At 39.3% G+C, this 27,550-nt stretch overlaps 2 protein-coding genes across 9 annotated transcripts in view; both read right to left on the bottom strand.

Moving 5' to 3' along the window:
* The window catches only part of MRPS6 (mitochondrial ribosomal protein S6), a 96,111-nt gene that overhangs the window by 52,842 nt on the left and 15,719 nt on the right, over positions 1–27,550 (bottom strand). The window lies entirely within an intron of this gene.
* Positions 12–27,550, bottom strand: part of SLC5A3 (solute carrier family 5 member 3) — a 34,212-nt gene continuing 6,673 nt past the window's right edge. For 4 of the 8 annotated variants that reach the window (XM_027773986.1, XM_006153905.3, XM_027773984.1 and 1 more), the window contains exon 2: positions 12–3,139. In XM_027773986.1, the coding sequence (XP_027629787.1) occupies positions 646–2,802 (2,157 nt within the window). In that variant the 5' untranslated portion in view covers positions 2,803–3,139 and the 3' untranslated portion in view covers positions 12–645. Of the gene's footprint in view, positions 3,140–8,750; positions 9,002–15,254; positions 15,290–16,291; positions 16,359–27,550 lie in introns of those variants that run through there. The other 4 variants (XM_014589928.2, XM_027773985.1, XM_006153909.3 and 1 more) reach the window with 3 other exon arrangements.

The raw sequence follows: 27,550 nt of genomic DNA, 5'->3' as shown, positions 1-27,550 counted from the left end.
GTAGGGAAAAAAAGAAACAGGAACAAAGTTTCTCCCTAACATTCCATATACTGGAGGTATAAAAATACCTACAGGAAAGCATTCTTCCATTCTTTTGGCAATTGGAAGTCACAGGCTCATGCTAAAAATGAACCTGGCAAACTAACTTATCCTGAAACAAGTACCACACAAACACATTAGATTTTTAGTATGTAATTGATTATACAATGTTTAAGAATTCAAGATTTTTAAAAATGGTAGTAGAAATTACAGAAACAGAAAAAACACAAATGAGCAAATCTTCTACTTCAGGATAAGAAGGTCTACTGAGACTGGGCAGTGAGACAGTATACCATAAATTCACGATACCACCACATTCATTCTGCTCTAACTGCTCTATGAGAATTGGTCTCCCCTTACTTTGGTATGGAAACTTTTAAACCACATTTGGACAATTCTGTCTGTTAAACATGTTTTGCCTCACGTAAGTTGAAGATTTACTCTCATCTATCTGGGAAAATAAAGTCTTGCAAATAGGTGATTTTCTGCTAAGTAAAATTTGGCTAAAACCTACAGCGTAAACAATGCCTGAGAGATGCAACAGTTACATAATTTTTTCCAAAGACCAGTATTTTCTTAAGTTAGTGTCTCACCATATCCTTACGTTCATAAGGAGAAATATACAAACATAAAAATACCAAGCGAACACACAGCAAAGAGTCCAATATTTAGTATTAGTTTAACTTTTGGAGTCTCTTCCAACATCTGTAAACAAACGGCCTCCTCCTCCATCAAGTCTCTGAGACTCCTCTTGCTGAGGCTCTTACTTTTAAAGCCACAAAACCAATCTATGAACTTCCAGTACTGGCCTCCATCCTCTGTTTCTTTCTTTCTCTCTTTGTCACCCATGAGAGCCGCTTGCCCATTGGAATATGCGTCTACTGGTGTTTCTGCCTCTGAATGACCTAAGGAAGCAACTGGGTTACCCTCCTCTCTGCAGGTCACCAACAGATTCACATCTTCAGGCTGAAGGCCCTTCATGCTGTTTTCGGCTTTCCCATTGGGAATGATGTGGTTGATAGCCTCACTGTTCTCACTGCATTTCAGAATACTCTTCTCTTGCATTCTGTACGGTTCATCTTCTGGAGAACAGCTCTCTTTCACTACTAGGTTCTTCTTAGACCAAAAGGTGGTGGTTCTGATCTGTTCCTTTGTGGGAGGTGGTGTGAGAAGGCTAACAATTACAGTAATGAGTCCTGTGACCCAAAATAATGCTGTGGCCACATACATATAGTGGATGTCTTTGATGAAGCCTGGCCTGTGGTCAGGTTGGTCACACTCTGGGGCACGGTAGGCAAAGGCCAATACCAAACGGACTGCTCCAAGAACAAAGCCGGCCATTCCACCATAGAAAGCCCCTTGTTCGTTGCATCGCTTCCAGAAAATTGCCAAAAGGAAGAGTGCCGCCACTGGGGGTGTCAGGTAATCTGCCACCTCCTGAATGTAAAGGTACATCTGTCCTCCTTGCATCTCCACGATGATTGGCACCCATGCAATGCTGATCACCACCATAAAAGCCACAAATATCCTCCCCACAATCATTAGTTCCCTAGAGCTTGCACTCTTGCGGATGAGTTTGTACACGTCAAGGGTGAATATAGTGCTGGCACTGTTAAAGATGGAGTCCAAGTCACTCATCAGAGCAGCAATCATCACTGCCATCATCAAGCCCCGCAGGCCCACAGGAACCAACTTCATCACCAGGCGTGGGTAGGCAATATTGGAGCAACCTGCTCTGCTTCCACACACTTGCATGCAGTGCTCTGGGTTGATGCAAGCTATGTCATCAGCAAACAGTATCCTGGAAATCATTCCTGGGACAACTATGATAAACATTGGCAGAAGCTTCAAGAAGCCAGCCATAAGAGTGGAGCCTTTGGCATGAGCAATGTTTTTGGCTGCTAGGACCCTCTGCACGATGACCTGGTCAGCACACCAGTACCATACTGAGGCTGGGGTCTGGCCAAGAATGAATCCAGGCCAAGGAACATCTTCATCTGCTGGATTCCGCAGCATTTTCAGGGCATCTTTCTTAGGGCGGACATTACAAGAATTTGTGTTGGAAAGGTTGTATGTCAACAAGATGGAAGTGACATTGGGTGAGGCCAACATGTACCTCCTCTTAACTTCCTCAAACCCGCCAATCTCTGTTATGCTAATAACCATAAGTGTGAGTGCCCCAACGATCATGAGCAGAGCCTGCAGAGTGTCTGTGTAAATCACTGCAACAAGGCCTCCGGTGACAGTCAGCAAAGCAGTCATGCCAATGAGCAGGATGACAGACACATAAAGGTTCCAACCCAAAGACTCCTGGATAAAGAGGGCACCTGAATACAGGTCCACTGAGAGCTTGGTGAAGATATAGAGAATCAGAGACAAGGCTGCAAAATAGACCTGTATCCTATGGCCACCAAATCGCTTGGACAGGTATTCAGGCATGGTGTATACCCCTGATCTGATGTAAATCGGGATAAAAACCCATCCCAGAAGTTGCAAAAGCAGTAAGGCATTGAATTCCCATGCGCCCACTGCAAATCCACTTGCAGCTCCAGATCCTGCCAGCCCAATGAAGTGCTCACTCCCAATATTGCTCACAAACAGAGAGGCACCGATTGCTACCCAGGTCATAGAGCGCCCCGCCAGGAAGTATCCACTCACGGTGCTTCTATTAGATTTCCACATGGCAAAAAAACCAATGCACATGACCAAGATAAAATATAGGGCCACTATGGCAATGTCTGCTGTCTCCAGCACAGCCCTCATTCTGGGAACTGGAGAATAAAAGCGTCCAATGACAGAAGTTTCCAACTGTTTATTTACTTATTAGTAACCCAGCCAAGTCTGCAAACCATACGTGAACTGGACTATACAGAGCAACACAGCAGGTCAAAGTCTTTGTCCTTTGGTTTGCTGTCTTGATGGTGGTGGTTGTGATAAACTTTGAAGGAGACAGTTTAAATTTTCCTCCGCTTCTTAATTGGGATTGAGAACTTAGCTCGTACTTTTAATCCACTCTCCACAAGACCATCAGCATTTACTCAGGTGCTGGAGGAGAAATTCTGAGTTGCAGCTAAGTCTAGTGAAGCCTACTGTACCAACCCTGCAAGGCAGCAAAGACAAAAGACAAAGATTGAATTAGAGGAGGGTCTCACCAAGCCATGAGGAAACTTTCAGTCTAGCAAACACGGCGCAACAAGACATTCTTTATAAAACGAAAAAAAAAAAAATTAAATACACTTCAGTTCCACAGAAAAGAGTAATCTATACTATAATAGCTAATACTGAAAAGTCACTGAGAACATTTATCATTTTTAACTAAAAACACAAATTCATCAACTTTATAATGAAGTGGCCTAACTTATCCACAAACTAACTGTCTCCATAACACTGCCCTTTCTTGTCTTACTGTGGTAGGTTCAGACTGGAACAAGCACCCTACGGGGAGGGGTGAAGGGGATAGGGAGGAGGGGTGGTGGGTACTAATTATTCATAACAAGGGCACAAAAACCAATCTTCCAATACTATGAGCCCCAAGAGTATTTGGCTAGCTTTAAGGCCAGGTATAGAATAGGCAGGTGGTGTTTACTAGGTGCTATCATCTACCCCCAGAGAATTTAAACAGAAAACTAAGTCGTTTTTCAATCTGTACAAATATACACTATGAAACTTTCCTCAACTCCTCCTGTAAATGTACAGTTATACAGTAACCTAGGACTTGTGAGATGTCACCTGCCCTAATGTGAAACAAGACAGCCCACACACAAAAAAAACTAGCAACATCGAGCTTACAAAACAACTCTTAAATCTTTTTTATTCCTACTGGTTTTAAATACATTGGAAGAAGATAAAAGGGAAACTTTAAAAGATAATATCCTTCCCCTCCTTTTCATCTGACAATATTTCCAAGACAGTCTCTGAGAGGATAAAGAAAGGTTTAATTTTGTTTAGTATTTTATTCCTTAATGGTTTTTTTGTTGAAGAGTACAGAAAACATGAGGTAGAGGGAGGAGGATAAAAGTTTTCTGGGAGATGGAAAAAAACAATTTATTATATCTTCCAAACTTCAACAGATATTTCTCAACCATAAGATAATAAATCATCTTCAATCAGGTATTTTTCAGTCATGAATTATAATAATCACTCTGCAAAACAAACATTTAAATTTACCTAAAATTAAGTTTATGAATTTGATGGTTTTTCTCCTGGAAAAGAGACAAATCCTGAATCCTCAAAGTTAATTATAATTGTAGCTGCTAAATCAATATGAAAAATATCCAACCAAATGCCTTCCACACGTTAACTTTTTAGTGATTTCTTTCATTTTGCAATAAGGTAACCTCAGAGTAAAATGTTTTTCCATGTTTGTAAATGCAGTTGCTTTCTGACTAGGCATGTTCCTAATCTAGACACTTTTCTTCTAAAATCAGCAGTAAACAAGTCCTATAAATGATACTAAAGCCACCTCTTCCCCAAAATGTTCAAAACAGACCATAGTAGCAAAAACCTTACACTTCTCACTGGCAAGCAAAGGAGCCGGACATGATGCCTAAAACTGAAGCCCTCTACCAAGTTAGGTTCTTAGGTCTCTTTCACAAAGCTGCCCAGATAGAAATGTCTCTTGATCCCATCTTTATGCCTTTTTTGGGGGCATAAAGCACTATAACCATAATTATGCTATGAAAACTCTTGAATTCTCTCTTCCTTAAAAAAATTTAAAAAGGGCACCAGCAGTCAGCGTAATGGTTATGTCGCTGGACTCCCATGTAGTCGACTGCGGTTCAAGTCCCAGACCCGGTGGCTTAAACTTACGCTGGGCACACGTGCCCGTGTGGCCCAAGATCCTGAGAGGAGAATGGAGGAGAAGGGATCGCGGCATGGCCATCTCCCCCGGGGGATGATTTCTTGCTTTCTGTCTCTCTGTCTCTCTCTGTCTTTCCGGCAAGCACACGCGCCCTATACCAAAAGCCTCTCCAAAAAAAAAAAAATTTAAAAAGTGCCAATGGCTGGCATAAATAAGAATTGCCAAAGGCAAGAAGTATACTAAAAGTGGGGATTTGTATTACTTCATGTCTGTCATATTATACTATGACAACCTTCCAAACCCACTCCCAAAATCTTTCAAAGAAATAATTCAACATTATTTAAGAACCACATAAATTTTTAGTAAAATTTAATCAGATGACTAATGAGCATGAATTATCTAAAGGGGTGCCTTTAAATATTTCAGTAAAAGGGATAGCACCCCAATGACAATGAGAACAGTCCTTGGTAGTTATGAAGTCCTGCCTTCAACAGAGCTCCCCTGCCCCCAACACCCATACACACCTGTGCCACTTGTTTTAACCTAAAGCAGGTAAACCCAGCTCAACAGTAAAACCCTTCTTTGAAGTATTACTCTTCTCTACAGAACCAATAATCATGCATTGGATGATTGGGAAAGTCATAATATATTTTTCTTCTTTTCTATGCAAAAATGCATGACTTTTCCGATGACCTAATAGTTCCCCAAAGGAAAAGTATTCAGGGGAGTTTTTGTCTGGAGGAGTTGGGGTGGAGTATGTATGTGTCATAGTGGCTGCTGCAGCAGCTGTATGTTTAGAGAGCAATATGCTCAGAAACAAAACAAGTATTTCCTTCCTCAATCAATAGGAAGCACTGCTAATATCAACAGGTTGTTTTGACATCGTGAAATACGATTTATATGAGGCAGATATCTAAGCCATATTCTCTTCTCTCATTAAATGCTCAGACTAGATGAAAATCTCACACTAGGCCTAAATTCTAACTTCTCTAGAAGGTAAACTAGGAAAGATGTTTTGTCCCCAGGAGGAAAGGCATCTAGCTGAGGGCCAAATTCTAAACCTTTTCCTTAGAACTCCTCAGACCCTTCAAAGGACACTGTTGACAGTTCCCACCTCAGTTGATATACCTGTGAGTAGATTTTTCCAATTTAAACAACATTTTTACTAAATATATCCAGAGATCAGCACCTGCTAATGACTAAATGGAAAAACAAAAAATAGGTCAATTTAGTTTGTAGAAAAATATAAAGTGCACCTAAATTTCACTCTAGTCAAAAACAGAAATCATCACAGACTTCAATTTCAGACTTTCAGGAGATAAACTGTATATCCTTAAAACAGTCCCAAACGGGGCCAGCCCTGTAAGTGCAGTGGTTAAGTGGGAAGCTGGATCCCACATGGTTGACCACAGTTTGAATTCCGGCCTCACAACCTTGACTACCACACCAGGAACTAGGGTGTATATACCCAGAAGGAAAGGTGCTGTAGCTTAACAAGCAGGGTGGTGATTTCTCTCATTCGCTTGCTCTCTCTCAGTGCATGTATCCTTTGACAATGAAAAACTATGGTTCCAAATGAAATACAGTGTTTTGTTATTTTTTCTTTCCTTTTCAAGTAAACATTTCTCCAACAAAACTATAATGAGCACTGTCCAGAGTTCCTTTATGTTTAGAACAAAAACACATAAAAAAAATATTTAGCTAACATGAAGCCTTATTGCCTTGTATCCTTATATTTATTTATATATGCTTTTTTTTTTTTTCACAATTCACAGTTTAGGTAGATCTCTTAAGTGAAAAATGTAGGACAATAAAACATGTATGGCTATGTGAAGTATGTGGGTTGGATCCTTGGTAGTGCACTTTAAAAAGAAAAAAAATTCTATAATAAACATTTGTAGAATGTATAAGGAAATTGGTCTTCACAGCATGTAATGGGCAGTTTTAGCCAAACCTCAAACACAAAGGTTCTTCTAAACAGAATAGAATCCTCCCAAAAGAAATGGCTTCCTCCTCAGAAAGTAATGTTTTACTGATAGTTTTGCATAGAATTAAAATGCAATTTTGGTACTACTTCCTATATTCGGATGAATTATATAAGACCTAGAGAATTAATTCAAATAGAGGCATATACATAAACTTTTGCTAAATTTGATCAAATAAAAAGAGGAAAAAAGGTTAAGATAGTGACTGGCCTGTAGCATAGCTGTTAAGCACAGTGCAGAAGAAAGTGGATCCTACAAGACCAACCAGGGTTCAAGTCCCACCCAAAAGCTCGAAAAATGTGCCAAGCATGTACCTAGGATACTGATGGATGGAGAACTAGAGGAAAAAAGAATGTAGTGTGACCAGGCCCCATGGAGGAGGGGGAACCTTTCTTCCCCTCTCCCATGCACACACTCTTCCACAAGCACTGAATTAAAAAAAGAAAAGAAAAAGAAAAGAAAAAGTACTCAATTAGAAGGACACTTGCATTTCCATGTTTATCATAGCACCCTCCAAAATTATGAACACATGAAATCATGAAATCAACCTAAGTGATGATGATGAATGGGTTGAAAAAGTACAGAACATATACCCTATGAAATAAAGAACGATGAGGTACTGTCTTTTTTTTTTTTCTGGAGAGTTTTTCACTATAGGGCGCGTGCGCTCACCAGACAGATAGAGACAGACAGAAAGACAGAAAGCGAGAAATCACCCCCCAGGGGGGATGGCCACGCCGCAATCCCTTCTCCTCCATTCTCCTTTTGAGATCTTGGGCACGCACGCACACACGCTTGACGTGTGTTTTAAGCCACCGAGTCCGGGACACGAACCGAGATCAACTACATGGGAGTCCAGCGACATAGCCATTATGCTAACTGCTGGTCCCTGGCACTGTCTTTTTTCTCACAGTGGTTGAATCCAGAACACCTACGGCTAAGTGAAGTAAGCTAGACTTTGAAAGACAAACACTGTATATCCTCATTCAATATATACCAAATGTGTGCTTTCTCTGGTAGAAATGGAAAGATCCAAAAATATGATGGTAGGAAAGAAAGTATAGACACCAGAGTCTGTAAGGAAGAAGAGTAGATGGTAAAGGGAAGGTAGGAGTGGCAAAGAAAAGAAACATTTTACAAGCCTAAGCATGTGAAATTCTCTATTCAAAATGATGTACATGTAATATCCTTGATTTGATTGTCAAAAGTAAATAAACAAATACAAAAGAAAAAGAAGAGGTAAAAACAAATTTAAATCAACTATTAATCCTCTTCAGATAATATAAAACACATTAGCCAAGATACAGTTAGTTACAGTGACCAAATCTCTCTTCTACTATCTAGGGTGACCACATATCAATAGTTCATTTTCCAAACCAGAAAATTATTCTGAAATAATCTGTAAAATCTAAAACATATGGTCACTTTATTTTAAAAAGGAGGGAAAAGCTACCTATTGTGAAAACAAAATAAAGGAAACTAATCTCAAATTTGGTCAGGACTTCAAGTCAAAATAAATTCATTTCCAAATGTAGGCCAATAAAGGGTAGAATATGGTTACCCTGAAAGTGACCAAGCAACAACCTCTTTAACACTAGAGTCAATTTACAAACTATACACTAAAGGAACAATCTGAACTAGGCCCGGCCTGGCACTCTGTCCATAGTAGGCTTGGTGGGTCCTGCTTAAACTCTAATCTAAACACTCACCTCACCAGCTAGAAAGTTAAGTAGAGTTATAGAAAACACCACTCTCTGAAAACCTGACTGTCTAAATTAAAATAAACTGTCCTATCTACCAAAAACAAAGAAAAAACATGGGTATATCCAAAGCTTTTCTCCCCACCCCAACCCCCAAACAGCAACAAAGGCTTCATAGCATAAAGGGTCCTTAGAACAAAGGAGGTAGATGGATATAGATACTACCACATGTGTTGGTGACATGGTATAGCAGAGGCATTCAAGCTTCCAGTGACTGGGTTTCAAGATCTGTCCTTTCCACCTGCAGGACATTAGGCGAACTTAATTTCCACAGGATTGACTATTACACTCTCTTACCTATAAAATATAAATAAAACCACCACCTGACTCCTAATGGTTTCATAAGGAATAACATACAGAAAGCTCATAATGGGGAGAAGGGCAGTTCAAAAAGTTAATGCAAACTACTTATTATTAAAAATTATGTATGTGGCCAGCAGGTGGCATGGTGGTTAACACACTGGATCCTACATGGCTGAATACATGCTGAGGGGGTTGAAAAATGCATGTCAAGTGCATGTGCACACATGCCCAAAACCCCACAAGAAAAAGGGGGGAGAAGTAATTGCAGTGCGGCCATACCCCCTGGGGGGTGATTTCTCACCTTTCAGTCTCTTTGGTGAGCACATGTACCTTATGACAAAAACCTTTAAAAAAAAAAAAAGCATGGATTTCAAATATTTTTGCACTAGAATAAATTCATACTTTAATTCCAGTTATTAAATTTAAGTATCAACCATGTATCAGGCATGTGAAGATCTTCACAAAAGTTATTTCATATCAAAGAACTACATAATACGTTACATATGTAGTTCTCTCACAAATTTTTTAAAGAGTCTCCCAACCACCGTACCAATTATTATCTCTTATTTCCATCACCTAATTCAAATAAAATACCAAAAAAGCAACAAAACTTATATAAAATTCTTATAGACTTTTCATATATTTTCACTTTCATCATCTTGATTCAAGGTCCAATAGCAATTTTCATGAGTGGAGAAGATTAATGATGCATAGTACAGAGCATACACATCCTCACACAGACCCATCCTGAACACATGCTTACTTTAAAAATGTGGAGCACGGGTATGAGACACTTAAAGCAAAACAAGTTTTCCAATTATGACTCATATCTTTCGTAGCCAATTTAAGATTACAAATAGAGCTTAAGACAAATGGTAGGTAATTGTATATCTCAGTTCCTAAAACATTTAAGGAGTTTGGTCTTAAATCCCTGACGAATTATTTGTATTAAACCTACAACCTGGGCTATTAAGTTTATAGAAGGTCGTAAGAACAAGAAACTGTACTTTAATGATGTTCTAACTATATTCTGAGAATCTCTACTTCTTCCTGCATCATCATAGGGGTTAAAGGGGAGGAAAGAACAGGCAAAGATCAACTCCCTCCTGCCCAATGGCCTAGTGGTTAAGGAAACCAGAACCCCACAAGACTGACCATGGTTCAAGTCCCAGCCTCCCCGGCTGGAAAAACACTCCAGGCGGGTGTGTGCATGCCCAAAATCTCAACAGGATAGAGAAATAGAGAAGAGATCAGACCATAACCACACACTATTGAAGAGTACTTTCTCCTCCTCTACTTCTCTCTCTGAGCAATACAAACACTGTCTTGCAATTAAAACAAGTACGGACTGCAAGTAGCACACAGAATGCTTAAATATTTATGTGTAATGACATGTGAATGAGTATGTGTATGTATATGGAGGAAACAGATTAAAAACAAAGAGGGTCAACCAGTGGTATGTTGGTTAAGGTGGCACGATCCCACCTGGCCAATTATGCTGCTTGAGGAAGACACACTGGGCACATGTCCACGCATACCCAAAATCCCTCCTGCCCTGCTTTATATTTTTCCAAAGCACTCAACACCTTTTAATATACTATAAACTTATGTTTATTCTGTCTCCTCACTACCGGAACATAAACTCCATCAGGACAAAGGTTCCTGTCTGTGTTGCTCACTAAGTGTGTACAACAGTCATATACATTGAAGATGCTCAAATCTTTGTTAGATAAATGCATCAACATTAAGTCCCTCATTAAGATGATTAAACTTCTAATAGCCTACATAACTAACAGTAAGGGGGTTGTTTTAAGCAACGAGATGGCAGGAAAAAAAATCCAAGAGGGAATAGAGCATCTTCATCATCAAAGTGATTGGCAATCTCCAAGCACTCTGAGGTGGTTAAGAATGACTAGGTGAGGGAACCAGCAGTTAGCGTAATGGCTATGTCGCTGGACTCCCACGTAGTCAACCGCGGTTCGTGTCCCGGACCCGGTGGCTTGAAACTCACGCCGGGCGCGTGTGCGTGCATGCCCAAGATCCCGAGAGGAGAACAGAGGAGAGGGGATTGCGGCGTGACCATCCCCCCTGGGGGGTGATTTCTCGCTTTCTGTCTCTATGTCTCTCTGTGTCTGTCTGGTGAGCGCACGCGCCCTACAGTGAAAATCTCTCCAAAAAAAAAAAAGAATGACTAGGTGAAATGACCTTTCTTCACCTCCCTCTTTTATGTATAAAAGTATTCTCTATGTTCTTAAACCTTACCTTAAAATTCCAAATCAGAGCCACCCAATGGCCGAGAGCGTGGTTGAGTGCTGGACCTGGCCACTAAAGGAACATGCCAGGCACATGTGCATGCATGCCCAAAATTCCAAAGAGAGGTATGAAGAGAGGGGATTACACTGTTACTGTCCCCCATTGGGAATGCTTTCTCACTTTACCTCTCTCACTCTCTCTACCCAGTGAGTGCCTGCAACACCTGGCGAGATTTTTTTTTTTAATCTTACATTCCAAGTCAGACTAGGCAAAAACTCCCTGTGTTCTGATAAAAATCAGGGTGGGCCATAACATGGTAAAATCCTTTATCTGGAGCCACCGTCTTGCCCTAACTTACCACAAGAGGGGCCCACTTCCTCAATTGTACTATTTCCATTTCAGAAGGTGTTTCAGGCCTTATCACTGCAACAGTCGACAGCCACATCCTCATGTGCAGTGATAGTGATATATGAAGACCTTCCCTGTGAGTATTTCTTGTCTGATGAGTGAGCAGCACTTCTCTTCAACTCAGTCCACAGGCCCAAGCATCCTGCTGATAGCTGGTATCCATGTCATAGTGTGCAGCAATATGCATAACCTTCCCTATGTGTGTTTCTTATTTGATGGGTAAGCAGCGCCTCAATTCAAGTTAGTCCACACAAGCCTGAGTATTCCATTTATGTCAACTTACAAAGAACTCCCTTTATCATGTCTCCATTATACTTGAGTTCAGTGTCCCAAAAAACTAGTTACTTTATTGACATAACAAACACCATGTGCCAAGTGCTATATTTTTGCACTACCTATACGAGCTCATCTAATTCACAAGAAGATACCAAGGGGAAAGCTTAACCATTATTTCCAACTTACAGATAAGAAAATAGAGGATATTTTAGAGATCACTGAGGGAATAGAGACACATTCCTGAAGATAAAGAACATATCCTTTTTAACACTTTTAAAGAAGGCATACATACATACACACACACACACACACACACACACACACACACACTAGAAATAGACATTAAGCCAGTAAAAAGCTCACTGATACAGAAAGAAGGTTAGAATGAGAAAACTTGCCACTTGCAACCCCTAATGCAATAATACACCTAGACAATGATTACAAGGGATGCTAAATCTCCCAGGTGAAAGACTGATAGCTCAGACCAACAGATGGCATAATGGTGACGTCATTGCACTCCCATGCAGTCTACCACGGTTAGAGTCCTCCGTAACCTGTGGCTTCAAACTCAAGCTGGAAGGACCAGCAGATGGCATAATGGTTACATTGCTGGATTCCCATGTAGTTGACTGTGGTCTGAGTCCCGGGCCCAGCAGCTTAAAACTCACGCCGGGCATGTGCACATGCATTCCCAAGATCCTGAGAGGAGAATGTTGGAAAAGAGACTGCAGCATTGCCGTCTCCCTGGAGGGGTGATTTCTCGCTTTCTGCCTCTGTCTCTGTTTCTTCAGCAAGCGCACATGCCCTATAGCAAAAATCTCTCTAAAAAAACTCATGCTGGGAGCGTGTGAGTGTGTAACCAAGATCTCTGAGAAGAGAATGGAAGAGAAGGGACTGTGGAGTGGCCATCCCCACTGGAGGTGATTTTTAACCTTCTATCTCTCCAGTGAGCACACACACTTTCTGGAAAAAAAAAAATAATAATTAAAAATAAATTAATTAGGGGCTGGCAAATGGCATGGTTGTTAAGGGTGCTGGACCCCACATATCTGACCACAGTTCAAGTCCTGGACCTGGAGGTTTGCTTTCTCAACTTTCCCTCACTCTCTCATTTACTGTCCCTCTCTAGTCAAATTGAAATAGATGAATAAATAAATAAAATTAAACAAAATATTTTTAACTTAAAATTAATTTTTAAAATTAAAAAAAAAAAAAACTGACAGGTGATTATAAAATGGCTGGATGAGGCTATAATGCCTACACCCATGAGGAATTGACATTATCTCTAAAAGACTGACAAATGTGCCTTTTGGTGTGATGATGCTATGCCTAGGACCACTTAAGTACCCTTATACAACAATCACAACCTGAATCTAGTCAAATTTACCTATAGGTCTACAGAAAACACCTGGAACAGGAGAACACACACACAAAAAACAACAACACAAAATCAAGTTATCCACTAAATTCAGAAAGGGAGGAAGAGTGGTAAATGCTGTTATACAGGAAGATACTTATGTGGCCATCAGGTAACTGTAACCTATGTACCTTGTTTAGTCTCAGAAGCAAACCAACTGGAGACATTTCAGGGAATTTGAACATGGTTAGGACACATTAAGGAATTGTAGTTAGGTTGTGATAAAGTCATTGTGGCTGTTGTAAATAAAATGTCCCATCTTTTAGATACATACTAAATATTAGACGAAATGATATTTCTGTGTTGCTTTAACAAACTCCAGTAATAACTGATTCAGTACTCAAATAGATGCTAACACCAGTGGAAGGAAAACTGCTGGAAAACAAAATAATCAGTCTTATGTTTGTAACTCCGTAAGTTACTTATAACAAAAGCAAACACACACACATACACACACACACACACACACACTCTTACAATAAACCAAAGGAATGCTTGACATCCATAACGGTGGGATAAACTGCATGTTTCCCACAGTGGTGCACTGACATCCCTACAGAACGCTCCTGTCAACAATGTCTAATCTATCTCCAACCAAGAGAAAGCCACTACAGACAAGCCCTAAGTGAGGAATTGTGCAGAATGGTGAGCCTGGTCTCTTCCAAGTGCCACAGTCATTAATGGCAAAGATTTTTTAATTGTTCAGAGACACTAACTGTTAAATGTATGATCCCTGACTAAATACTGGGTATAAAAATGAAAAAAAAATTACTGGAATAAGTAAATTTCAATATGTCACTGTTATTTTTTAATATAATGGTCATGGTGTGGTTAGGAAGAAAGTCCTTTTCCTAGGAAAGGCACATCAAGATACATGCAACTCTCAAATGACACAAATAAATATGGTGAATTCTAATGATGTGTGACATAGGTACAAAGTATACAAGGGTTAAATGAACTGTTTTTCTAACAGTTCATTTTATATTTTATATTTTAAGGTAAAGAAAATATAAAATATTTCAGCACAAAAGGGGGAAGGTGAAGATGAAGAACGGTTGGTATGATTATTTCTTTAGGTTAGGTGACTGGTACAAACGAAGAGTCACTGTACTAGTTACTTCCTTTTAAAAATATTCTTAACCTACCAAAGAGTGACCATGCTTGCCAGAGACAGAGATAGAGAAAGGGAGAAAACATCCCTCAATGGAACGTGGCCATGTTGCAATCCCTACTCCTTCATTTCTCCATCCTGTTGAGATCCTGGACATACACATGCAAGCACACACACCCAGCACATCTCTCAAGCCACCAGGTTCAAGATCTGAACCACAGTAGGTCATGTAGAATCCAGCGTTCTCACCCACCGGATCACAGGGCAGGCCCTAATCAACCTACTTCCACATATGTCTGAATCGGTGTCTTAATTCTCACTTCTACAAAATGGGAAAAATACGAATCTCAATGCAACATTATCAAGATACAATTACAAAAAGACCCATGAAAAAATATTAAGTATTAAAACAATTTTCACACAATGTTAATTCTTTTAGGAAAGGCCTGAAGACTACTTTCTGCTAAAATGAGTGCAAGTTAATAAAACTGTCCCAAGGCCTCAGCATCTGCTCCAGCACTTCTGACCCAGTTCATGGCCAGGGCTTGCGCTCTCACTTCACTGAGTTTCTGCCTTACCTGAGCACCACAACTAAAAGGAATGTGCCACATTCTGCCCCCTTCTAGTTTTGGTTTCTTCATAGCATTTACTCTAGTCTATCTCCCTCAGGAAGACATAAGAACTTACTCTGATTTACCACTATATCCCAAGCACATGCAAGTGTTGGCATCTTGTACACACTCAACACATTAGTGAAATGTTTAATATTCCTTTCAACCTAAAAAGACTCTAACTGCACTCTTAACTACAAGGTACAATCTATTTTTACAGCTGCAGTGATCAAACAGAATGAATCCTGGTTGGTGATTTACTGAGTTATATGACCCTGGACAATACCTACCCATTAAGATGGCCAAAGAGGGGCCGGCAGGTGGCATGGTGGTTGAGATGCTAGAATTGTGCATGGTCAACCATGGATCATGTCCCAGATCTGGTAGCTTGCTTACTCGCTCTCCCTCTCTCACTCTGGTGAAATTGAATAAAAATAATAATTTAAAGAAATTATCTTAAAAAGATGACTGAGAAGTCAAGAGAAACAGAAATGCACACACACATACACACAGGGGTACTTTGAAAAGTTCACAAGAAAGTGGAGTACAAATCTGTTTTGCTGGGAACCAGCAGTTAGCGTAATGGCTATGTCGCTGGACTCCCACGTAGTCGACCGCGGTTCGTGTCCCGGACCCGGTGGCTTAAAACTCATGCCGGGCACGTGTGCGTGCGTGCCCAAGATCCCGAGAGGAGAATGGAGAAGAAGGGATTGCGGCGTGACCATCCCCCATGGGGGGTGATTTCTCGCTTTCTGTCTCTATGTCTCTCTCTGTCTGTCTGGCGAGCGCACGCGCCCTACAGTGAAAATCTGTCCAAAAAAAAAAAAATCTGTTTTGCTGAAAAAAATTTTTTCATGTTAGTGTTTCCATATGCATTTTCCATGAACTTTTTCATTCATACACACACACATCTTAAATACATAAACATCTTTTTTTTTTGGAGAGGTTTTTGCTATAGGGTGCGTGTGCTCGCCAGAAAGAGAGAGAGAGAAATTAAGAAATCACCCACAAGGGAGGATGGCCATGCCACAATCCCTTCTCCATTCTCCTCTCAGGATCTCGGGCATTCACACACATGCACGCCCAGCCTGAGTTTAAGCCACCGGGTCCAAGATTCAAACCACGGTCGACTACCTGGAAGTCCAGCGATGTACCCATTATGCCAACTGCTGGTCCCCCAATATACAACTTAAAAACATATGCACATGTATATAATCCCTGCTTCAACTGACCACTAAGTATTCATTACCTAACCGCTCGGTTATCCTTCCTCAAAGCTAATAACCATAAGGTTTAGAGGCAAAATATCTAACCAGGTCAAATTTACCATCATTGTTTCTTTCCTGTTTTCATCCTATTTGGTTCCAATTTCATGTTCCTAGGAAAAAATGTTCCTAGAAAAAGAAACAAATTTCTCATTTTTCCACGTGAATAGAGGCAGAAACTGTAAACACAATCATTTTCCTAGTAGACCAGATTCTAATTCTCCCAAAGCAAATCATATATAGCAGATTCTGAAATTGAAAAGTTTCCTTAGAAAAATACTTTCAGTTAGAAAAATTTTAAACTTTCTAACTTTCCCCAAGGTTTAGTGAATATAAGATTTTAATTTTATTTTTACTTTAGGGTAGGTACACTTGCCAGAGAGACAGAGACAGAGACAGAAAGCAAGAAATCACCCCCCTAGGGGGATGGCCACACCACAATCCCTCCTCCGCCGCTCTCCTCTTGACATTCTGGGTACGCGCACACATGTGCATGGTGTGAGTTTCAAGTCACCATGTCCAGGACTTGAACCACAGTTGGCTAGTAAGAGTCCAGCATCTCTACCACTATGCCACCTCTGATCCCTAATAAGATTTTTAAGTAAGGGCTGGCCCCAAAGCCTACTGGCTAAGGTAGCTGGATCCTGTGAGGCTAAATGCAGTTTCAATTCTGGCCACTGTGGGCTGAAAAAACCTACTGGGTACACATGCAAGTGTGCCCCAAATCTTGGCAAGATGGAGAAATGGAGAAGGATTGTTGTTGTGACCACATCACATTTCTCCCCTACTCCTTCCCGAGAGCTTATGCACATCATGGCAAATAAAAAAATTTTAAAAATTAAAAGATTTTTTAAGAAGTAAATGACAAATAGAGTAACTTTTAACAGTATCTGAAAGGAATAGTAGAAATTATGTCCCAAACTGAATCTAGGAATTAAAGTAAAGCAAAAGCATGGTGTTTTTTTAAATGACAAATGCAGCTAGATTTTCCTCTCATATTTCAAAGACAGAAGTATACCCATATAAAAATACAGAAAAAGTTCTAAACTGCTTTCCTTGGATGTTAGAAGGTAGGAGATCTTAAAATTACAAATGCCTTCCAGTGATTTCAACCTAATCAGATAAAATATTTAATAGCATTAGAAGACCTTCTTCCTTTACACTTACTCATCTTATACTCACACACAGCATCTACAACAACTCCTGGCCTTTGCTTAACTCACACATGAGATGGCACTCCTAGGAGACCAATAGCACTACCAGAGACTGCTGGACTTAATCCTGATGGAAAATTGGTATCTGAATATCCTAAGACAGTATTCATACAACTGCTCTCTCCTCTGACTGCTGACAAAATAGAAGGCAAGTATACCAACAAACGAATGACAAAACAAACTACGAACATGTCATTTATTTAACACAGTCAAAACCAAAAATTTTTCATTGCACCCTAACACGCAAGGGAAAAAGCTTGGCTTTTCATGCACCAACAGAAATACCTTGAATCCAAATCAAAACCAGAACTAAACAAAAAGGGAAACTTATCAAACGGTAAGCTTCTCTTCCATAGAAATATGAAGCTGGGGATCAGTGGATGTAATAATGGTTATGTCGCTGGAGTCGACCACTGTTTGAGTCCCGGACCTGGAGGCTTAAAACTCATACCAGGCTGGGACCAGCAGTTGACGTAATAGCTATGTCACTGGACTCCCATGTATTTCACCGCAGTTCGAGTCCCAGACCTGGTGGCCTAAATTCACACTGGGCATGTGATCCAATGGGTGCACATCAAATTATACTAATGAATGCTTAAAATAAGCAATCAAGGCCAGCAAGTACCATGGTGGTTAAGGCGCTGGACCTCACATGGCCAATTCCGTAGCAGGAGTCTAGGACCCAGTAACTTGAAAAACACACTGGGTATGTGGGCCCAAAATCCCAAGAGAAGGGAGAAGGAACTGTGGTGTGGCCATCACCCCTGAGGGGTGACTTCTCACTTTCTTTGTGTATTCCCCTCTGATGAGCACATATGGCAAACATGTAAAGAAAAACAACAAAAACAAAAAATTTTGACCAAAGTAATCACCCAGACATTAAAAAAAAAAGTAAATAACCAATTTCTGACAGTTTTCATTGTTTAAGCCATACTTCACGTACAATTCTCTGAAGTCTGTATGTACACTTTAGCTTAAATGGACAAACATAATCCAACAGCCCAAAACTAGAGACTGGGGACCAGTAGATGGTGTAACGGTTACGTCACTGGACTCCCATGTAGTCAACCACACTTCGAGTCCTGGACCCAGCGGATTAAAACTCATACCGGGCGTGTATGCATGTGTGCCCAAAATACCAAGAGGAGAATGGAGAAGAGACTGCAGCATGGCCATCCCCTTGGGAGGGTGATTTCTTGCTTTCTGTCTCTTTTCCTCTGTCTTACGCACACATGCCCTAATCACAAAAAATCTGTCTCTCAAAAAAAAAAAAAAAACCACGTAAAACTAGAGACTAATACTACTTTTAAGAATTTAAAAAACTTTGCCACTTAATGAATAGCTACTAGTCCTACTGGAAACCAATGTCCAATCAGTAAGACAGATTCTGTCAATATAAATGCTAAAGAGGTATAAATAATAGCTAAAGTCAATTATCTAAATTGGAAATTATGAAATGATAGATAGCCATATCTGACCCACAGATACATTTTTGTATGGTCTCACAGTACTTATTTTATTTGTTGCCAACACCTTAAAGATCTAAACTCAGGATGATCTGCCTATAAAGCTCCTTCTAGTCTCCCAAGGCCAATTCTGTTTAATTCCACCATAACACATCTTTTTTTTTTTTAAGATTTGTTGAATTTCATTCATTCATTCATTTTAATTTGACCAGAGAGCAACAGAGAGAGAGAATGAGAGAGAGAAGGTGAGAAAGCAAGCTACAGGTCCGGACTTGAACTGTGGTTGGCCACGTGGGAGTGTCTGGCACCTTAGCCACCACGCCACCTGCTGGTCCCAACATTTCTTTATTAGCGCTCTTGCATGCATACTTCTGTTCATTTAGAAAATTAAAAATCAGAGCACATACTGCAACAGAAGCTTTCAAAATCATATCCAATCAAAGACCATACATACATGCCTTCAACATTTTATTTAAGTTTAACACTTAAGTGTACGTTCATTTGCCAACCATAACATGTGATCAAAGTAACCATGACAACCACAGAATGGTACCAATGATATGGAGTTCCCTTGCTGATTGAAGTGTCTTCTGCTTGATCTAAGCCACAAAAGCATCATCTACAACTTCAGCTTCCTTTTCATTCCAAGTATTAAAAGATCCTCTGTAAAGCAGTCTATACACCTAATCCCCCTGAACTATTGTTACTCTTTTTTTTAAACTTTCAGTTATTTCAGCCATGTCTAATCCTACAGCCGTTATTTTTTATTGACTCACCTTTTACGAAGTCTTCCCAAAGAGTCAAACTTGGTTTTCAAGAAAAAAAGTTGGCGCTCATTTCATCAGTTCACATGATACTTATTATAAAAGCAAGATTACTGCCATAAAGTCTTAGAAATCAACACATCCTCTGGTAAACATACAATCCATCTACTGTAAACAAAATACACTGGCCTAAAAGCAACCTACTAGCACAAGAGGTCAATGTGCTCTACCACACCAAAGAAATGTTTTAATGATAACAGTAATAATCTCAAGATAGCTGAGTAAAAAACTACCATAAATAAGAAAAGCAGAGGGCAGAATGGCAACAGACTAGAACACACGTGACCATCAAGAATTTGTAATCTAGCAAAGGAGGCAAGATACATTCCCCAATTAACCATAATACAATGAACCATAATATATTACATCCACATGATGAGAAAGAAAAACACCATGCAACCAAAGGAATCGTCTGTACACTTAATGATGCAGGTTCTCTTACTTATTTGATGTACCAAGTAAGTTAAAATGAACTTGAGGAACTTGAGGCAGGGTTTCATGATGATGATGAAGGGTAATGTGGAAAGGTAAAGCATTCCAACCAGACAGGCAGTGTAACAAAGGCACCAAAGAAAATAAAATGGAATGGTATTTGTAGAGATCTGCAGCACTTGGCATATGGTCTGGAGAATAAAAGAAACGGAGAGGTGAGGTTTAAAAAAATGAGCTAGAGTCACATGAGAGGTAGCCCTGGATGCCAGATTTCATTATGAATATCTTTGAGAGAGAGGCGTGTTGTAATCTGGCAATAATATTGACATAATTAACTAGTATAGGAATCACAATGCTTTCTATTACCGGGGATTCGGAAAGGTTCAGGGAAAAATGCAATTAAAATGAATTTATCCCAGTACAAAATAATTTTGAAATCCACGCAATTTTTCATGTTTATTTTTGTAAGCTCTTTGCCATCCCCCTCCAATTTCTTTGTTAGGAACACATCTCAGTTTTAATCATCTTTTTTTTGTTTTGTTTTGTTTTTATGAGTGATATTTGCTATAGGGCATGTGTGCTTATTGGAGAGATAAAGAGGGACAAAGAGACAGAAAGCAAGAAATCACCCCCCCAGCGAGGATGGCCATACCACAATCCCTTCTCTTCCATTCTCCTCTCAGAATTCTGTACACACACACACGTACACACACACACAACACACACACACACACACACACACGCCCGCCATGAGTTTATGCCACTAGGTCCAGGACTCAAAACACAGTCCACCATGTGGGAGTCCAGTGATGCAACCATTACGCCATCTGCTGGTTCCAAGTTTTAATTACCTTAAGGGATCTCAAGGACATGTGTTTTTGCCCTTCAATCAGTATATCTACAGGCATTAACTATTCTCTCAGAAAGCTGTTAACAGAGATGAACAGGACCAGAGGATAGCATAATGGTTACACTGCTGGACTCCTATGGAGTTGAATGCAGTTCAAGTCCTAGACCTGGTGGTTTAAAACTCATGCAGGACACATTCGCATGTGTGCCCAAAATCCCAAGACGAAAATTAAGAAGGGACTGTGGCATGGCCATCCCCCACCCTGAAGGTGGGGGTGATTTCTCATATTCTTTGTTTTTCTCAGTCTCTCCAGCAAGCACATGTGCCCTACAGCAAAAAATCTCTCTGGGAAAAGAAAGAGAAGAGAGAGAGAGATTGACCAAAATACTATAAGAGTCCAAGAAATCTGCCTAGTTTAACTAGGCAAAGAGACTACAAAGATTGAGACAAGTAATAGAATTAGATTTATTCTACCACAGATGACAGAAGACAGAAAAGCAATCAACAGAAATAAGCCAAGTTCTGAAAACACACAGTTTGATCCAGGAATCTACAACACACACACACACACCAAAAAATAAATAAATAAATAGATAGGAAATGGCAGCATTGTCAGTTAGGCCCCCCCACACACACCCACAAAAGACAGCATATTATCCATGTGAAGGTCAAAGGTATAGCAAAATAAGGGAAAGGAAGGAATCAGAGCAGAAATGTTAACAGACACTGTAAGAAGCCAAGAGAAAAGTTGAACCCAGAAAATGGTGTTTATCTGTGTACCTAAATCAGGGGTCAGTAAAGTCCCAGATACTAAGTCTAGACAATAGAACAGGGTTATACATTATAACCTTACCTGAATTTCATTAACTTCCACCTGCCATAAAATACAGCTTTCCTTTTTGTTTTTGTTTTAGCTCAGACTGTAAAATTGCCAAGTGGCAGGTGAAATCTTGCTTGTGAGGCATGGATTGCCAACCCCTACCTTAAGAGCAACAAGGTGAAGTGGATTTGATTAATGCCCTTTTCTGGACTCCTAAAGGGAGCTTTACTTTAAATTGATAACTTATAAACATTCAATTGACTAATTCCTTAAATTTGATTCCACTAAATAAAAGATGTGTGGAAGACAACACCTCTTTGGTTTAAAAATACTGCCTTCTACTACTTATTTTAAACAGATAAACTCATGGGTATATTAGAAATAAATTCTAATACAAAGCCAATTAACTAGGAGAACTAAGACAAGGTTGTTGCTTTAAACACATTTCAACAGCTTTTTATGCAGATACAGTATGAGGGCTCACACCACGTACTTCATTGCTCCCTCTCTAACTTTCCTTCCACCTTGATATTAAACCACTTCTTTATTCCAGGTTTCAGATGAATTCTACCTGTACTATGGACACAGAGAAGGCAATAGATGAAAACACTTGATAATCTGTCCCTCATTGTTTCTGAGCTCTTAGTTTTCTTTAGAGTGATTTGATCACCTAAAGGCAAGAAAATTTAATAGTCTTCATAGAAACATTGGCTATAACCTAGAGTTAAAAAACCTATAAACACCAATATGAACATGTGAGTCACGAATAAAAAGAAAAATAAAAAAGTGTAGGGTACCAGCAGATGTCATAATGGTTACATCACTGGGCTCCCACATAGTCAACTGCAGTTTGAGTCCTGGACCCGGTGACTTAAAACTCACACCGGGCACGTGTGTGTGCATGCCTAAGAAACCAAGAGGGAAACTCATGGCGGGCATGTGTGTGTGTGTGTGTGTGTGTGTGTGTGTGTGTGTACAGAATCCTGAGAGGAGAATGGAAGAGAAGGGATTGTGGCGTGGTGATTTCTCGCTTTCTAGAGGGTGATTTCTCGCTTTCTATCTCTCTGTCTCTCCAGCGAGCACATACACCTTACAGCAAAAATCTCTCTTAAAAATTTTTTTAAAAAGTGCAGAACATCAACTTCATCTAGCAGTCTTCATACAAACAAACCACATCTGCGGAGGCAGAACTCCTTCCCGCAAGCCAGTCCTCATAGCTTAGCTGTAGCTTAGTGGCAGAAATAAGACTCCTTCCAACACTGCTGCAGCAATAAGCTGTAACCCAAGAAAACTTTAATGCCAAATTAAAGAATACTAGAGCCCAAAAGCCTCTAGTCCTCCTTCACTATTAGACAACGATTTTTAAACTGCTTGGTGTTTCCCAACATATAAAATAGAGATTATTAAAGATACAAGGTGCGGGTTCTAGGTCTCATGACAAGATAACAAAATAAGCGGTTTAGGGAGGGCTCATAACAAGAAAAGACTAAATGACACTGGCTGACTTGTAAATCACTTTTTCACTCTACCATAATGGCTAAAAGACAAAAATATTAAAAATAACTACAGCTACAAAAAGTTGCTAATGGCGATAGTACATAAAAAGATATGAATTATGATGTCAAAACATAAAACTGGGGAAGGGAATAAATGTGTTGAGTTTATAAGCCATCAAAGTTAAGTTCTCAGCATAAAATAGACCATTAAAAATACAAGATGTTTTGTGAAAGCCTCATAGTAATCACACAGCAAAAAACTATAGAAGAATCAGAAAAAATAAAGAGAAAGGAATCAAAGTATACTATGATAGAAAGTCATCAAATCATAAAGAAAGATAGCAGTAAAGTAAAAAAGGAAAAAGAGAACTATAAAAACAGTAATGAAACTTTCAAGATAGCATGGTATATCCTTACCTATCAATACTTACTTTAAACACAAATGGATTAAATTCTCCAATCAAAAGGCATAGAGTGATTGAATGGATGGATGAAAAAAATAAGACCAAACCAAAATAAGACATATATAGGCTGAAAGTAAAGAAATTAACAAAGATACTGTACACAAATAGAAACCCAAAGAGAGCAGGGAGAAAGCTATACTTAAGTCAAACAAAATAAACTTTACATCAAAAACTGTAATAAGTGATAAAAATCAAAGGTCATTATATAATAAGGAGATCAGTCTTTAAGAGGATATAACAATTGTGTATATTCTAAGCAAGAGAGAATAAACAAAAATAATAGTAACGATACTCTAATTTCAACAATGGATAGATAATGCAAACAGAAAATAACAAGGAAATACTGTACCTGAACTACACTTTAGACCAAATGGACCTAACAGATCATTCCAACAATAGCAGCAAAATGTGTGTTCTTTTCAAGAGCATGCAGAACATTCCCCAGAATAAATCACATTAGGCCACAAAACAAGTCTTAACAAATTTAAGAAGACTGAAATCATATCAAGCATCTTTATTAACTACAATAGTATGAAACAAGAAATCAACAGGAGAAAAACCGAAAAATTCACAACACGTGGAAATTTTCCAACACACTCCAGAACAAACAATGGTCAATAAAGAAATCGAAAAGAAATGAAAAAACATCTTGTTACAAACAAAAATGAAAGTATAACTATCAAAACTTGTGGGGAGGGACCAGCATTTGACATAATGGCTATGTCACTAGACTTCTATGTAGTCGACCGCAGTTCAAGTCCCTGACCTGGTGGCTTAAACTCATGCTGGGTGGGTGTGTGTGTGTGTGTGTGTGTGTGTGTGTGTGTGTGTACAGAATCCTGAGAGGAGAATGGAAGAGAAGGGATTGTGGCGTGGTGATTTCTCGCTTTCTAGAGGGTGATTTCTCGCTTTCTATCTCTCTGTCTCTCCAGCGAGCACATACACCTTACAGCAAAAATCTCTCTTAAAAATTTTTTTAAAAAGTGCAGAACATCAACTTCATCTAGCAGTCTTCATACAAACAAACCACATCTGCTGAGGCAGAACTCCTTCCCGCAAGCCAGTCCTCATAGCTTAGCTGTAGCTTAGTGGCAGAAATAAGACTCCTTCCAACACTGCTGCAGCAATAAGCTGTAACCCAAGAAAACTTTAATGCCAAATTAAAGAATACTAGAGCCCAAAAGCCTCTAGTCCTCCTTCACTATTAGACAACGATTTTTAAACTGCTTGGTGTTTCCCAACATATAAAATAGAGATTATTAAAGATACAAGGTGCGGGTTCTAGGTCTCATGACAAGATAACAAAATAAGCGGTTTAGGGAGGGCTCATAACAAGAAAAGACTAACTCAACCAAAACGCCATAATTTCCACTTGAACTATGCCTCCTACCAACTAACAGCCAAAATTACCCTACTGCCACGCAAGCTAAGTGACAATGACCAAGGGTTGGCCAGACCCATCCATATCTGAGTTCATTAGCACACCACACCTCAAACAGTATCTAAAAAGCAAACCCAGCTATTATCTTCAGGATCTTAACTTGGATACAATTCTAGAACAAATACAAAACTTTCACCAGGTTTTCTAATCAAAGAGCTTGAATGTTGGGCCAGTCTGTCAGGTGGTAGTTAAAGTGGCTGGTTCCCACATGGCTAACTGCATGCATGGTTTAAGTCTCAGACCTGGCAACCTGAGACACACAACAGATGCATGTGCAAGAATGCTCCAAATCTCAAAACAGGGAGAGAAAGAGAAAGGACTGCTGGAGAAGGGACTGCTGCATGACCATCTCCCAAGGGAGTTGCTCTCTCACTTTCTCTCTCTGGGGAGTCCATATGCCCTCTGGCAATTTAAAGGGGGAAAAAAAAAATACAGCTTGAGTGAAGAGAATTAGAAAAAAGAGACTCTTGAGAGCCAGCCCAGGGCTCGTTGGTTAAGGGAGCTAAGATTCCCACCTGGATGGCTTGGCAGTTCAAGTCCCAGAACCTAACACAAGTCAGGTGACTTGAAAAACGTTACCAAAGGGTATGAGTGTGTGCCCAAAATCCCAGGAGGGAGAAATTAAAAAGGATCTCTAGGGTTATCATTCTCCTGGGAGGTGTTTTCTCTCTCTGATGAGCACAAGTACCCTCTGGCAAATTAAAAAAGAAAGAAGAAACTCTTCACTGCACAACCAGAAAACCTACTGCCTTTGACATTTTAGGAACTGGATTATCACTACACTTTTCTATTTCCAAATAAAACCAGGTTATAACTTAAACTCAGATGACATAAAACATTTACCTACGAAGAACTATTTCAATAAGTTATCTTAAGATATAAAATATAATCTGCTTTCCAGTGAAATTAAAAAGGGTTGAATACTGAACATATAAAAATAAATATATACAAAATATAATACATAAACATAAAAATAATTCATGAATCTGTTCTAATAAGAACTTAAGCTTCCCAAAGCAAATGAAAGTATACTTTAACCAATTGTGTATATATATTACTGTACAAACTTTTCTTCTCAAATTTCCTTTTCCTGTACCTACTCCAAGTGTAAAACATTTTCTACATTTAGTTTTTCCTAGGCCCCTCTACATAGTACACGGCTTTATCATTCATGAATTGACAGTTCTGCTTATCTTCTACCTAACTGAAATTAAATACCAATCTGTAACATCTAATTACAAAGTGAAATGAAAGGACATCAACTGTTTTCCCAGACTCTTTAGAGAGAAGACTCAAATTAGGGTCTGAGCTCACCAACTACAAGCATGATCCCCTTGTCTTCTAACTACTTGAATGTTCTCATTGTAGGGGACGAGGGAAGAGAACTCAGCATCTCATAGGCAATCCATTTCGTTTTTTAGTTGTTAGACATACTGAGGACTGCCTAGATATGTGTAGCCTTGCTCTTTCCTCTGAGGCTATGTCCTTCCACATTCTAGTCTTTGGATGCCGTATTGCTCAGAAGTAAAACTCTTCTGATGCCACCTAATACAGCTGTAGCAGGACTTTCAAAATTTTTATTCTGCAGATTTTTCTACAAATATGGCCTACAACTAGTCTAAGCAACTAATATTTCAAATGCCTTGTCACTACCTGTGAAGGCCTGGTTTCACATTAACATGCTGTTATATTTGAAAATTTAATAATCTACTTTTCATTCTAGAGAGAAAATGCAAAGAACTAATTTTATATACACATATTAAAATACAAGCTAAATGGTACCTGCAAATAAACTGCTTCTTGGAAAAATTGGGTACTTAAATTCATGAATGCACAAACTTCAAAGTATAATATTAGACACTCATTATAATCAATTCACAATTACAAACCAAGAAAAAGATTACATTGGAGCTTCTGAGTGATCAGTTAACACACAAGTGTGCAGTTCAATGATAACTCATTCTACATTTCTATTTATAACCAGAAATCTTTCAATGGGGATTCCCACAAGTGACTTTGCTACAATGGAAATGTCCTGTGAGCCTCAACACAGTATCTGTATCTTAAACTTAAAAACTGTATATGCTCAATTTTAAGGAGTCAAGCTAGAGGTCAAAGAAAATAAAATAATAAGGGAAGGGAATAAATACACTAAGAAAGCTCTTCATGCTTGTGAAGTACTACAGAAAAGATACAGAAACAGTTCCGGGGTCCAAGACTAAAATAATTAAGTCTCTTGACTTCCATATCTGCTGTAAAGATTGCTTAACACAGTGTATACCGCAATTCCAAGACATAAATTCAGGACGGGGGG

This window comes from Tupaia chinensis, unplaced genomic scaffold (genome assembly GCF_000334495.1).
Source record: "Tupaia chinensis unplaced genomic scaffold, TupChi_1.0 Scaffold000392_1, whole genome shotgun sequence".
NCBI classification, from domain to species: Eukaryota; Metazoa; Chordata; class Mammalia; order Scandentia; family Tupaiidae; genus Tupaia; species Tupaia belangeri.
The sequence above is the reverse complement of the archived record's forward strand: the minus strand, read 5'-3'. Positions and strand labels throughout refer to the sequence as shown.